Below are 13,042 nucleotides of genomic sequence, written 5' to 3'. Positions count from 1 at the left end.
CATGACTGGGGCCGCCTGTATCTCCTGCAACAACGCTGCGTGGTCTTTGGGCCTGTCGGCGTCTCACGGCAGATGAGATTTTTCACTCGCTGTCTCATCCCCACAGCTGCTTCTTTCCCAGGAGGCTGCCTGAGCCAGGTATGAAGAAAGAGAGGTCATCACTCTTGCAAGGAAACAGAGAACAGAAGAATGAAAGAAATGTGAGAGGTTATATTGCAAAGTGACATTTTCTGGAAGAACTATTTTGAGTAATTGGGGTCTGCAGAGAGTTGTGCAGCAAAGGAGAGCTTTGGGGTTCAGCAGAAACACAAATGGAGAGGGCCCCACTTCCCCAGATCCATCCCTCTGGTAACGTAGGCAGAGGCATCACATAACCCCTTTTAGAAGCCTCCTGAGCTCCCTCTGAAAAAAAAAAACAAACATTTTATCCATGTAGCTTCTATGGCTAGGGCTGTTCCACAGTCTCACTCCTCTAACGGCAGTATCTTTCCTCCTTCATTTCTGGCTCAGATATGTTAATGTTCAGTGTATACCCATTTGCTATAGTGCCTGCATAGTTCTCCATCTTATATAGCTTTCTGCCTTCTCAGATTGCAAAATGCCTGTCCTCTGGAGACAGCAGTCGTAAGTCCTTTCATATTTGTTTTGCTCGACTCCAGGAACAACGCTCCTCTCATCCCTCGTAACAGAGCCTCTGTTCTGTGCCACGTCTGTTCTCTCTGCCCCTCTTTTAGTTTGGCTTCTTGAACGGGGGTGATCAGAAGCATACGCAATAATCAAGATGAGCTGTGAGTGTACCTGTATGTCCCTAAAATACTTTGAATTTTAAAATCACCTCTTAAAATCGCATTTATCTTTTTTTTTTTTTTTTCTCTTGGACGCATCATACGGACTACAGACTGACTGTGGAACCAATTCAAACACCCAAGGTCTCCTCCACGACCCCTTCCAGATGATGAGCTCCCAGTGAACAAATGATGATCTTACTAGTTCCCAAGTATAGGACCCCAAACCCTGTAGCACTGAATTTCATCCCATGCCGGTTACTCTCAGCCTCAAAGCGATCTCAGTCTCTCCGCGTAACACAGTTGTCCTCTCCGTTGAGGATACACCCCAGCTTAGCGTCACTAACACGTTTTCTCAGCGCAGTCCTAATCTCCATCCCGTGGTCCTAGGTGCAAAGGCTCAGTGGAATCTGAAGAAATTATAGCAAAAATCGTCGTTTTCTAGTACCCCTCCGACATCGCCGAGATACCCGTTGATGAGTGCCACCGTCCCACCCAGGCCTTCCAGCGCGGGAGGCCTCAGGCGGTCGCGCTGGTTCTGCAGCCAGCGCGCTGGGGTCGTCAGGCCGAGAGCCGCACCGGCGGGCGAGGGGAGGCCCGCACCGCTTTACCCCGTCCGCTGGCAGCACGCCCGGGCTGCCCGGCATCCCCGCTGCCGAGGAGAGGCCGCCGGCCTAGGGGTCGGTAGCGAGCCGCCCGCCGCGCTTTCCGGGCGGCCATGGCGGCCGCCGGGCTGTGGCGGCTGAGGAGGCCCCTGGCCGCGGCCTTCAGCAGCGCCGCGGCGGCGGGAGGCGGGCGGCCGCTGCCGGCGGAGCAGCTGACGGTGCGGCGGCAGGCGGAGGGCGTCCGGTGAGGCGGCGGCGGCGGGAGCGGGGAGAGGCGCCGCTGCGGGCCCGTCCCTCAGGCGCTGAACGCGTTTATTGCCTTTTTTTTTACTAGTAACCCTCTCGGTGTTTAACGGCTTTTACAGAAACATTATCTTGAACAACCCGAGGAAGAGAAACGCCCTGTCCCTCTCCATGCTGCGGTCCCTCAGGGAGGACCTGCTGCACGACGTCAAAAGCAAGGACCTCCGCGTCATTGTCATTTCAGGTACTTCCGCGGGGGGGGGGGGGGGGGGGGGGGGGAGCAAAACCGGGGTAATAGGGAGTTTAAACCGAAATCTCCCACAGAATTGCGGAAAACGGTGCGGGAGCGCGGTGGTGTCCGTACAGCGGGCAGGGCATCCTCCCCGCGCCTTCGCCCCGCAGGCCCTGCTCTCCTGCCGCGCTCACCCCAGCTTCCACGCTCACGTACTCAATTCCTCCTTCTTGAACGCGGCGTTAACAATTGACGTGGGTTTTGTTATATTTTTGTTGATACTTAACACGTCTAAGAAGAAAGACTGTAGAAACACGTTTCAAAACGTCCGTATTTCAGTCAGGTTATGCAGTGTGTTTAGAGACTCGATGAGCTTTTTCCTTTTGTAAAAACAATCGGTAGATGAAATAGCTGGTTTAAAACCTGTATGTAAAGAATACTTTAAACAGAACAAAAGGCAGGTTCTCATGCTTATCAAACTAAAGAAATAACATTCCTAGATGCAGGTTTTCAGGCAGGAGCAGGCTGAGCTGGTACGGCACTTGCTGCCTTCGGCGGCAGGTATAGATCCTAGTAAAGAGGGCTCACAAGGTTCCCTCAAATCGCGTGCTCTGTTCCTCTGCTCTAAGCCAGGATCAGCCTCGTTATCCTAGCCGCTGGTTTGTCGTTAAAAGTCTCCGATGAAGGAGAGACCATAATATCGATACTGCAGTCACCTGTAACCTGCAGGTGTAGGACATTACCTCTCAGAGCCTATTACAGTTTTCTTCCGTTTAGGTATTAACATGTAGAGTTCTTAAAGATAATGAAACTTCAGCTGTTCTCAAGCCATCATTTTTTCCCCTGCTATTTTAAGATAATCTTCCCCTGCTCCTCTTCCAAACATCTTGGAGAAATAGGTTTATTAATTTAGGATGCTGCTGTTTCCTGTACATAGAGGAAAACACTGTGTGTTTGTGCACGCACACGTGAGCGTGGAAGTGAGCTAACTTCACAGGGATGAGTTTAAATACATCTATTCAACGTTTCAAACAGCAGTTAAAATTTTTGTGAAACACTTCAGGTTCTTCTTTGGGAGTACAGTAGTCTGGGAGTTTGTGAGCACAACTTCATTTGTTTTTTTGTTTTAGTTTAAAAGGAAATTGCATGTTCCTGATGATTTCCAATTCCCTTGCTGAATGGAGTGCAAAAGAAGAAATCTCAAGAAAATAAAAGACTTCTCAGGGAATGCTTTGAGTCTTTAACACAGACTTTGCAGTGGATTCTTCTTCAGTGAGGGACAAATGCAGATGTGATTAATTTCCAGATACGTATTGCTGATCTCATGAGCTGAGTGATGTTAATTGTGTGGTTATTTCTGGACAGACTGTGCCACAATAATCTGGTCCATAAGAAACAAATGCATAGGTAAGGTTGTGTCTGCATAGTTGTAGCTGGAAATGTCACATCCGTACAAATATCTGAGACGTTCTGAAGGATTGAAAAGCATCAAATTGGTTTATTTTTATGGCAGATATCCTCATGATGAAGGAAAACTGTTGTAAAGATAGCGTACCTGTAGAGGGTGTTTTGAGCTTTGCTGCCACTGGAGGCAAGCAAAGCCAAAACCTGGGTCCACAGAAACCTGCTCTGTTGCTGCCCAAGCCCTGGACATGCTTTTTGGGATTCTCTAGATTACAGTTTTAGGAGTGGAGGAAAAGATGCCCCAACAACTCTTCTGGTTCTCCTCTAGCACAACCACCTTTTTTCTTTTTTTTTTTTTCCATTGTGGCCTTGAATGCCATGACATAAAAATCTTGACGCTTATTTAGTAAAAATCAATCATTAATGCTAGGTTCAATCAGTAGGGAATAACTGTATCTGTTGGTCTGAGAGCAGAGCACTCCGTCCTTGCTCCAGCTGACTAGTTTACATTGTACCAAGGAGCTGTTTAGTACAGTATCCCTACAAGAAACTGGGCTCAGAGGTGGAAAGTGCCTTATTTTTAACTGAGTTAACTTGGAATGGAAGTAAAAACTAGGCCTTTCAAAATGCTTATGGGTGTTACTGTGGTTAGATGTTGCATTGTGTCAATTTAAAGTTGTTACAAAACCCAGAAGGCAATATTTCAGAACTGTGTGTAAAACTCCCTCCCCCAGCTGATTTTTTGACCATTGGCATACCTTTAACTGGGGCGTTGATATGCCGCTGCCCCTGATTTCTTGATTAATTCAGACTGACGTTTCCTGAAATTCTTTGCAGCTGAAGGACCTGTATTTTGTTCCGGCCATGATTTAAAGGAACTGTCAAGTGAAGATGATGTGAAGCATCATACCCAAGTATTTGAAATATGTGCAGAGGTAAGCAGCATCATTCCCAGGTATTTGAAATATGTGCAGAGGTAAGCAGTTCTTAAGTGCCGTCCCTTTTGCCTGGTATTAAGAGCAAGCAATGATATTGGTTTAAGGAGGGACAGCATTACTCATCTGCTAGCTAAAGCACACACTGCTGCTCCACATTCCATGGTTTTTGCTGTTCTGCCATTTTAATACCTGATCCTGGTAAAATTGTGTTTTTCCTGGATTTTTCTACATGCAGAAAAGGCCAGAATGCCAAGGTGCGTGCCATCTACGATGGGTACAGCCATGGCGGGTTCCTTAGTTTATCCAGTCTTCCTTGCAGCCGAGTATTTAGGCAATGTCTTTCCTAGAAATCTAGGGATAACCACCTTCAAATCACTTGTGATCAAACGTTCTTTCCCAGCATCTAGCTCATAAGACCAGCTTAAACATCAAGTAGACAATGTGAAAGTAAGATCTGAATGCATCTCTACTTGGTGGTTGCCCACTCAGCAGACCATACAAGTTCTTGTTACAAAGGCAGGGACCCAGAGGTCGGGAAGTTAAAGCGAATCCTGGAGCCTCTGGAGAGAATGGCAAAAACCCCTTTCGTTGTAACAGCACTAGAATTTGACCCCTAATCCTGCTCAGTGTGGCCACAGAAAGTAATTTGAAACCTTTTATTCTAGTTCGTCCAGTAATAATGATCTCTGTACCCACTGTCAATGTGTACACACATTTCACAAATGCTGTAAAAGCCGTGTGTGAAAGTTACCACTGACGGGCCTTCAGTGTAACATGAAGCAATCATCCTGGCAGCTTTGCCTGGATTTCATCTTGGTGTGCTGATCACAAAGAGGTAAGCACAAATATGACTGAATGACAGGTTAGTCCCTTCATCAGAAAGGAGCCAAGGTCCAAGAGTTTAGCAGCCAGTAGTTTAATATTAATTTCGCAGTTGCAGGGCAGAATAGCAGTATGTTGTCAGTGGAAAACTGAACCGTGTGGCTTCCGGGTCACAGAATAGGAAAGATGAGGCAGAAAAAAATGTGAAACTTATTCCATGTAGCATGAAATGAGGAGTTGGTAAATTTCTCACTTTAAGGACCAGAAGAATTTAAATTGTTCTCTATGTATATCTAGCATTGTGGCTATATTCAGGATTAATGAGTAGTATAGCAAGCTTAACTTTGATTAATAAAGAGAAGTAGCAAAAAAATAACAGAATGTCAGCATTTAGAGTTAAAAACAAGCCTAGGTTTCTTTGTGAGGATGGTGCCCTGCTGGATAGTAAGTTTAGTAAGGCAGCATTATCACAAATAAAAAATGGTGTACCAATTTCGGATGGATACTCCTGAGGCCGTGAAATTCAGAGAGAGCGAGATATTCAAAACGCAGCTGGACACAGTCCTGGACAACCTGCTCTACCCGAGCCTGCTTGAGTGGGGGGGTTGGACTCGATGATCTCAAGAGGTCACTGCCAACCTAAATGCTTCTGTGAAACTGGCAAAGCAAGTTCAGGAAGAAATTAAACGTAAGAGATTAAATGACACTTGAAGTGATCCTTTTTCTGATGTTCATGATGGTGATGAGTGCTTTAAACTCTCTGTGTGAGTATCTGAAAGGGATTTAAGTTTCTCATAAATCACAACTCACTGTTATCCCCATGGAGGAAAAAGGTCTTACTGTTAAATAATAATGGCACTCTACTGGCAAACAGAAATAGAGAAATTAATTTAGGCTTTATTTAGGATCCTAACATCTAGATTTTAGTTGTCTGGTAGAATAATTGACTTTTGCTTTTTTTTTGGTCAACAGAGAGAGAAAGGTACTTTTGAGGGCTTCCAAAATGGGATCATGTCTTCCTAAATTTCAATCCTTAAGTAGAATGGATCCTACCCTAAATGTCGTGCCTGCAGCATTGTGGACTGGGGGGTCCAGAGCATTGGACTTGGTTTTCAGGAACCTTGGCTTCTGCCTCTGTCGAGGACTGGTAATCTTAAGCAGATCATCTCAGCTGCTGCACCTCTGTTTCCCCGTGCGTATAACAGTGTTAGCGGTACTATATCATGCAGCATCCGAGAACTAAGTACTCGCCACATACAAGTTTGAGACAGCTGAAATATCACTTCTCCAGAGGCTTTTCAAATGCAAAACCATAAGTACCAGGGGTTTTTTTTGGAGAAGCGGTTGACTGAATTTTTATAACCACAAGAGTACTGTCTAGGTGTTTGTCTGCACACATGCACGTATCATTACTCTTGTTGTCTGCTGCTCAAGATCCACTGAAAAATTGTTTTTAAACAAAGATAGAAGAACGGAGACAAAGACTGATCAAATTCAAAACTGAATGTAGGTAATTTTACCTAAGCAACATAAAATTTGCTAGACTTCATCTACTGGAGAAACTGAAGTAGCAAATGAAAATTTGTTATCTTGCTACACTGTGCTAATATGAGATTTTTTTTTTTTTAATCCAGATAATGACTGTAATCATTTAACTAGCATTTTCTATCTTCAGGCATTAAAATTAGGTGAGTTTGTTCATTCCCACTGTATGGAAGGACAACCTGAGTTAGAAAAGTTACGACAAATTCGTCTTTCGTAACTTCAGCTGTCTGAAGTTGGATGTCCAACCTTCAAGAATTATCAGAGAGAGAGAGAGAGAAATGAGAGAGTGAGTGTGGTTTCGCATCTTATGTCTAATGCAAGCAGGAAAAATTGTTTCCTGGCAGATAACTCTCTTCCTGGACTGCAGAGTAAGCCTAGAAGGACATCCAGTGATCGTGTTTGGGTGAGATCAACCCAGGCTTGAGAGCATGCAGAAAACAGCAAGAGGCTGGGTTAATTTCTTGGGACAGAGACTTTTATGAAGTCAGTTTTATGGGGCAGACAAAGGTGGGGACGGTGTGTCTGGGATACACATCTTGCCACAGCCAGGAGCACTAGACCTGCGGCGCAGAGGCACCCAAGCTCCGCGCAGATCTGATAACAAGTGTTTCTGCCTTTCATTCTTGTGTTTTCCGTTTCCACGGGAGTCAGCAGGACCAGCTCATGCTACATAAACCCAACGGAGCAGCAGTGGTCTTGTGCATTAAAACAGGTTTTGCAGAGAGCTTACTTCTTTTACTAAACTCCAATTAATAAAGCTGGAAAATGCACACAACAGGTGTGTGACGCAATTGCGAGTTTTAGAACAGCCACTGCTTAAACTTCAGGAACTAACTGACCACTTTCTTTTGTGCATGCAGGTTATGACTTTAATCCAGAAACTTCCAGTACCCGTGATTGCCAAAGTAAATGGCTTGGCTACAGCAGCAGGCTGTCAGCTTGTGGCAAGCTGTGACATTGCAGTGGCGAGTGAGAAATCTCAATTTGCTACTCCTGGAGTGAACATCGGACTGTTTTGCTCCACACCAGCTGTGGCCTTGGGCAGATCTCTTCCAAGAAAGGTAGGCTTCCTTCCCAGATACTCCTTGTAATTTTGCAAGAAGTAGGTTCCCATGTTAGGATTTTTAGTTCTATTGCCTAAACTTTATTTTCCTGCAGTACAACATTCAAAATACTTCATTGCAAAAGACGTCTTCTTAACTCTTTGGACTGCGAAAAATGATAAAGGGATGAACTCTGTTTAGGGAAAGCAGCTTCCTACTGATGCGATTCCAACCAGCATGAGCTCATGCCAGCAGCACGCCAGCTCAGCGATCCCTTTCCTTTCCAACAGGCAGCTCTGTGCTTTAGACAATGATGTTGTCCCCTGATGAGGAAACCCCTGCAAGTTCAGGATATCAGTCCCAACAAGGTATCAGTTCTTGCCAGGCAGTGACATTTCACTGCCAGCGTGATCTGCCTGGGTGTAGATCAAGATGCTTTAAATAGCATCTAAAATCCTCCTATACTTTCTTCCTGCTTTATTTCCTACTGATGGTGACTGCACATCTCTCACTGCGTAAACAATAGTATGATCTGTAAAGCTTCCGTAACTGAGAAAAGAAATTTTGAGTTCTGATCCGGATGGATTCATGCAGATAGACTCTCCAAGCCCAGCAGGGGCTGAGATGCAAGGACTGAACTGCACAAGTCCAATTGCTGGATAAGAGCTTCACCTTTAAATTTCCCATCTGTGAGGCCGTCCTGTTCAAATATAGTCTGTCTGTGGCGTTTTTTTTCCAAGTGTGCTATAGCGTACGGCTAGAACTGTTTCTGAATTAGTATTTCTGGGGTTTATGATTACCTTTTTAAAATGTGTGGGATATACTCTTTCTCTGTGCCACTTTTCAAAGTAGCAAGAACATTGCCTACAGTTCTCAGGATTACTGATTTTACCTTTTATCAAATGAAATGTTGCCATTGTTTGTAGCTACCAGAGCAAAGATACTAATGAGGATAATCGGCGCTTATGATTCAGGGCACTGGTCAGTTGCATCAGGAGTCATGGAAAAAAAAATCTTATTGATATATAGCATTGAATGGTCACTGAGTATTTGTGGGATTTTTTAATTTGAAACCTCAAGTACAAGATGCTGGAAGCAGCAGGAGACTGAAATAGATGAGGCTATAAGAAGGACATATTTAAAAACACCCCAGCCAAACTTAAACTAAGGCAGGTATTTTCGAAAACTACACATTGACATAGTAAGTCTTTATTTATCATTATATGCTCATCTTAAAATACCGAGTTCAGTCATTTGACATTGTGGACCATCCACATCTCTCTTAATTCCTGCTGCAATCACTAGAGATTCTGGGCTTTTGAAAAGAAACCCAGAGGTGTCAGCCTAGGACAGCTGCAGTCAGTGGGCAGGTTTGAAAAAAGGCCAGCTTTAGACCCAGTCCTTCCCTTTGCTGCAACCTCTTAACACTTCCTTGGCAGTTTAAGAGGCCAAAAGATTTAAATCTTACGTTTGTCAGAAGAGTAACTTGTACTTGAAGGAGGAAGCTGAAATTCCCCAAACAAACCAAAGCAATGAGGCAGTTGAATTGACTTAATACAATATTTTTTCTTGTTCAGGTGGCATTGGAGATGCTTTTCACAGGTGAACCTCTTTCTGCCCAAGAAGCATTAATGCACGGGCTTGTCAGCAAGGTGGTACCAGAAGACAAGCTGGAAGAAGAGACTATGAAAATCTCTCACAAGATATGCAAAAGCAGCAAATCCGTCCTGGCGTTGGGGAAAGCCACCTTCTACAGACAGATGACACAGGACCTTGATACTGCTTACAGAATGACTACTCAGGTTATGGTAGACAATTTGACCTTGAGAGATGGGCAGGAAGGTATTGAAGCCTTTATTCAGAAACGTAAGCCTGTCTGGTCGCACTCTCAGGATGAGAAGAAATGAATCGTGTTTCTAAGCTAACCTTAGCTGTGCTTTACAGAATCATAGAATCGTATTTGTGATTCTTCATGCAGTTGCCTTCGGGAGCTGTATCTTTGTTCTTACTGAAAGTTAAATTTCTCTTCTCACATATGCCAAAGACACAGTAGATTTATTCTGAGTATATAATAAATGTTAAGACAAATCAAACCAAGTGGTTTTTTTCAGCAATGAATTTAATCTATGGTTTCAGAAGGAACTCTGTGCTGCAAAAATCAGTTTAATATGTCCCAGGTTACTTAGGGAATCACAGGGACTGGGAGAGAGCTCAGATCACTGTTCAGTACCTGCCCCTGTAGTTCTGGATGAGAATTTCCATTTATTGTTATTAACAGAGCATTAAAGGGCTTGGACACGTTCCAGAGATGATGATAGTACATATCTAATGGATTCCAATGCTGTTTCTATGTTACAGACAAAAGCCTGCAACAGAAGTCTGTTGCTCCTCATGAATATATCTGCTGATGAACTGTATGGATTGCTAGTTTGTCTCCCTCAGCAAATCCTGTTTTTCCACCATCAGTTCAAGCAGTTGTCCCAGCTCTAGAGGATTTTGCTGTTGACTCCAGCGAGGCTGAGCATGGTTTGGGGGTGTTTAGTTTCACAAAGACCACACTGCCAAAGCCACTGCCTGTGGGCTTCAGCAGAGATTCTCACCTGGCAGTGTTTTGACCCAGCTGCATGTCTTCAGGTTATCACAGAATCTTAGATGTGCAAGTTGGAAAGTCGATCCTTGTCTTCAAACCTGTTTTTTACCGACACTGGAGCAGTTCAGCCATGGATTTATGGTCTTGACAACCTCCAACAACAGGGATTCAGCTGGTCTTCTGGGTAATCTGTTACAGCGCTGTGCAACCCTCCTGGTGAAATATTTTTTCTTAATGTCCACTCTGAGCCTCGAAGCAGCATTTTTTTTGGCCATTGCCCTTTGTTACGTTATCTGACATTATTAAGAAAGCTTCAGCTCCATTATCTTTGTAACTCTCTTCAAGCAGTCACAGGCTGCAGTTAGACAACAGTTAAGGCTCCTCTGCGCCAGGCTGAACAAGTCCAGCTTCCTCCGCTCTCCTTGCAGGTCATGTTCTCTAGGTAACCAGCTTGGTAGCCCTCCAGTAGACCAACTCCAGTTTCTCCACATCCCTTTTGTACTGGTTGTGCCAAAACCGGACTGTATTCCAAATATGGCCTCCTCAGTGCTGAGCAGAGGAGAACAAAATATTCCCTCCAGCTGCTGGCCCCTTTCAGCCTGTCAGTATTGCTCAGAATGCATTTTGTCTTACTTGTGATGAGAGTGCACTCTTGGCTCGTATTCCTCTGGGCATCCACTGTAAGCCCGGTTTCAGCAGGACTGCTGCTCCGCCAGTCAGCTCCGAGCCTGTACTGGTGCTTGGGGTTATTCTTCCCCAGGTGCAGAACCTTGCATTTCTCCTTAGGTTATGGTTCTTCTGGATCGAAGCCGGGCCATTTGGTGCGTCAGCCATTCCCCCAGCTTCGCATCATCTGCAAATTTGCTGAGGATGTATTAATTATTGATGATGATACTGAATGATAGGAGCATCGGTATCAATCCGTGGTGATCAACATGGGATGGCCTCTCAGCAAAGACATTTCTTCTGAAGTTCCATGTAGCCAATTTATGAAGGCTCATCCATTTCATCCTTAAATAGGCATCCAAGAAAGACCAGGTGAATCGCTGTATGGATGGGCCTTTTTTTAGTTGTTGACAGTAAAAGTAGCCTAAAGTGCTTAGCTCAGACTTAGATGTCTTGAGTTAGATCAGATGAATCCTACCTGCAGCTACTAAAACTCCACGTGTAGAAGCATCACGAATCAAGAAGGACGTTTTTAAGGTATGTTTGCTCCTGTGTCCTTGGTTCTCTGTCTGAGAATTCGTTCATTCCTCCATTCTCCTCTGGAATGAATCAGATACCCAGTAAATCATAGGATCACAGAATGCTTTGGGATGGAAGGGACCTTTCAAGGCCATCCAGTCCATCCCCCTGCCATGGGCAGGGACATCTACAACCAGATCAGGTTGCTCACAGCCCCATGCAGCCTGGCCTTGAGTGTTTCTAAGGATGGGGCATCTACCACCTCTCTGAGCAACCCCTTCCAGTGTTTCACCACCCTCGTCGTGAAAAATTTTTTCCTTGTGTTCAGTCTAAATCTACCCTCCTTTAGTTTAAAACCATCACCCCTTGTCCTGTCGCAGCAGGCCTTGCTAAAAAGTCTGTCCCCATCTTTCTTATAAGCCCCCTTTCAGTACTGAAAGGCCGCAATGAGGTCTCCCTGGAGCCTCCTCTTCCCCAGGCTGAACAACCCCCGCTCTCCCAGCCTTTCCTCACAGCAGAGGTGCTCCATCCCTCTGATCATTTCTGTGGCCTCCTCTGGCCCCGCTCTAACAGCTCCCTGTCCTTCCCGTGCTGAGGACCCCCGAGCTGGACGCAGGGCTCCAGGTGGGGTCTCCCCAGAGCAGAGCAGAGGGGCAGAATCCCCTCCCTCGCCCTGCTGGCCCCGCTGCGGGGGATGCAGCCCGGGGTACGGTTGGCTTTCTGGGCTGCGAGAGCACATTGCCGGCTCATGTCCAGCTTTTCATCCACCAGTACCAAGTCCTTCTCGGCAGGGCTTGCACTCAATCCCTTCATCCCCCAGCCTGTGCTGATACCGGAGATTGCCCTGACCCAGGTGCAGGACCTTGCACTTGTCCTTGTTGAACCTCATGAGGTTCAGACAGGCCCATTTCTCCAGCCTGTCCAAGTCCCTCTGGATGGCACCCTGTCCCTCAGGCGTGTCGACTGTGCCACTCAGCTTGGTGTCAAACTTGCTGAGGGTGCACCTGCTGTCTATGTCACTGATGAAGATATTGAACAGCACTGGCCCCGGTACGGACCCCTGAGGGACACCGCTTGTCACTGACCTCCATCTGGACATCGAGCCATTGACCGCTACCCTCTGGATGCAACCATCCAGCCAGTTTGCTATCCAAAGCCCCGGGACAGTTCTCTCTGGGGATCAGTTACTCCTAGGCAGTATGGATGAGTCCACATGAGCTTTGGCTCGCTCTGCCCTTCACAATGTCCTGATACTATCTGTCCCCATAGGCCTTGCCTAACGCTCTGGAGCATCCTCAGCATCATGCTACAAACCACCCTGCCGGCAGGCCTGCCTGTTACTTTGGGCACTTTGAACTGAAAAACTGCTGCAATATGAAACGCACTTTTGCCTTTGGGCCATGGAGGTGCTGTATGGAGGCAGAGGAAGCCCAAGTGCTATGCAGTGCAGTTGCTGCAGGTCTGCTTCAGGACGACCTAACCACGAGGGCCGCCTTGCAAAGGCTGTTGTCGGTAACGTCAGCCTTGTTGTTGTCCCCCTGTTAGGAGAAGTGGTCTCATGGTTCAGTCTGCCCCCCGCAGAGCAGCAATGGGCTGTACTCTGTCAGGTGCACTGCTGGGATCTAGGGGTCGAATGACACTTTGCTTCCT

At 45.9% G+C, this 13,042-nt stretch overlaps 1 protein-coding gene across 1 annotated transcript; it reads left to right on the top strand.

Moving 5' to 3' along the window:
- Nucleotides 1-1,500: 1,500 nt before the first annotated feature.
- ECHDC3 (enoyl-CoA hydratase domain containing 3) lies at nucleotides 1,501-9,693 on the top strand. Its single transcript, XM_082308949.1, has 5 exons — nucleotides 1,501-1,634; nucleotides 1,756-1,877; nucleotides 4,107-4,204; nucleotides 7,435-7,635; nucleotides 9,195-9,693. The coding sequence occupies exons 1-5, from the start codon at nucleotides 1,504-1,506 to the stop codon at nucleotides 9,522-9,524; spliced, it is 882 nt and encodes a 293-aa protein (XP_082165075.1). The 5' UTR covers nucleotides 1,501-1,503; the 3' UTR covers nucleotides 9,525-9,693.
- Nucleotides 9,694-13,042: the final 3,349 nt, after the last annotated feature.

The sequence above is a fragment of the Platalea leucorodia genome (assembly GCF_965183815.1).
Source record: "Platalea leucorodia genome assembly, chromosome: 4".
NCBI classification, from domain to species: domain Eukaryota; kingdom Metazoa; phylum Chordata; class Aves; order Pelecaniformes; family Threskiornithidae; genus Platalea; species Platalea leucorodia.
The sequence above is the reverse complement of the archived record's forward strand: the minus strand, read 5'-3'. Positions and strand labels throughout refer to the sequence as shown.

What these genes read in the sequence shown, in the direction of transcription:
- ECHDC3 (XM_082308949.1), top strand. Translation starts at nt 1,504, where the DNA reads ATGGCGGCCGCCGGGCTGTGGCGGCTGAGGAGGCCCCTGGCCGCGGCC. An exon ending in CCGCGTCATTGTCATTTCAG is followed by an intron (nt 1,878 to 4,106) that starts GTACTTCCGCGG and finishes AATTCTTTGCAG; the next exon opens with CTGAAGGACCTGTATTTTGT. An exon ending in GCAGATCTCTTCCAAGAAAG is followed by an intron (nt 7,636 to 9,194) that starts GTAGGCTTCCTT and finishes TTTCTTGTTCAG; the next exon opens with GTGGCATTGGAGATGCTTTT.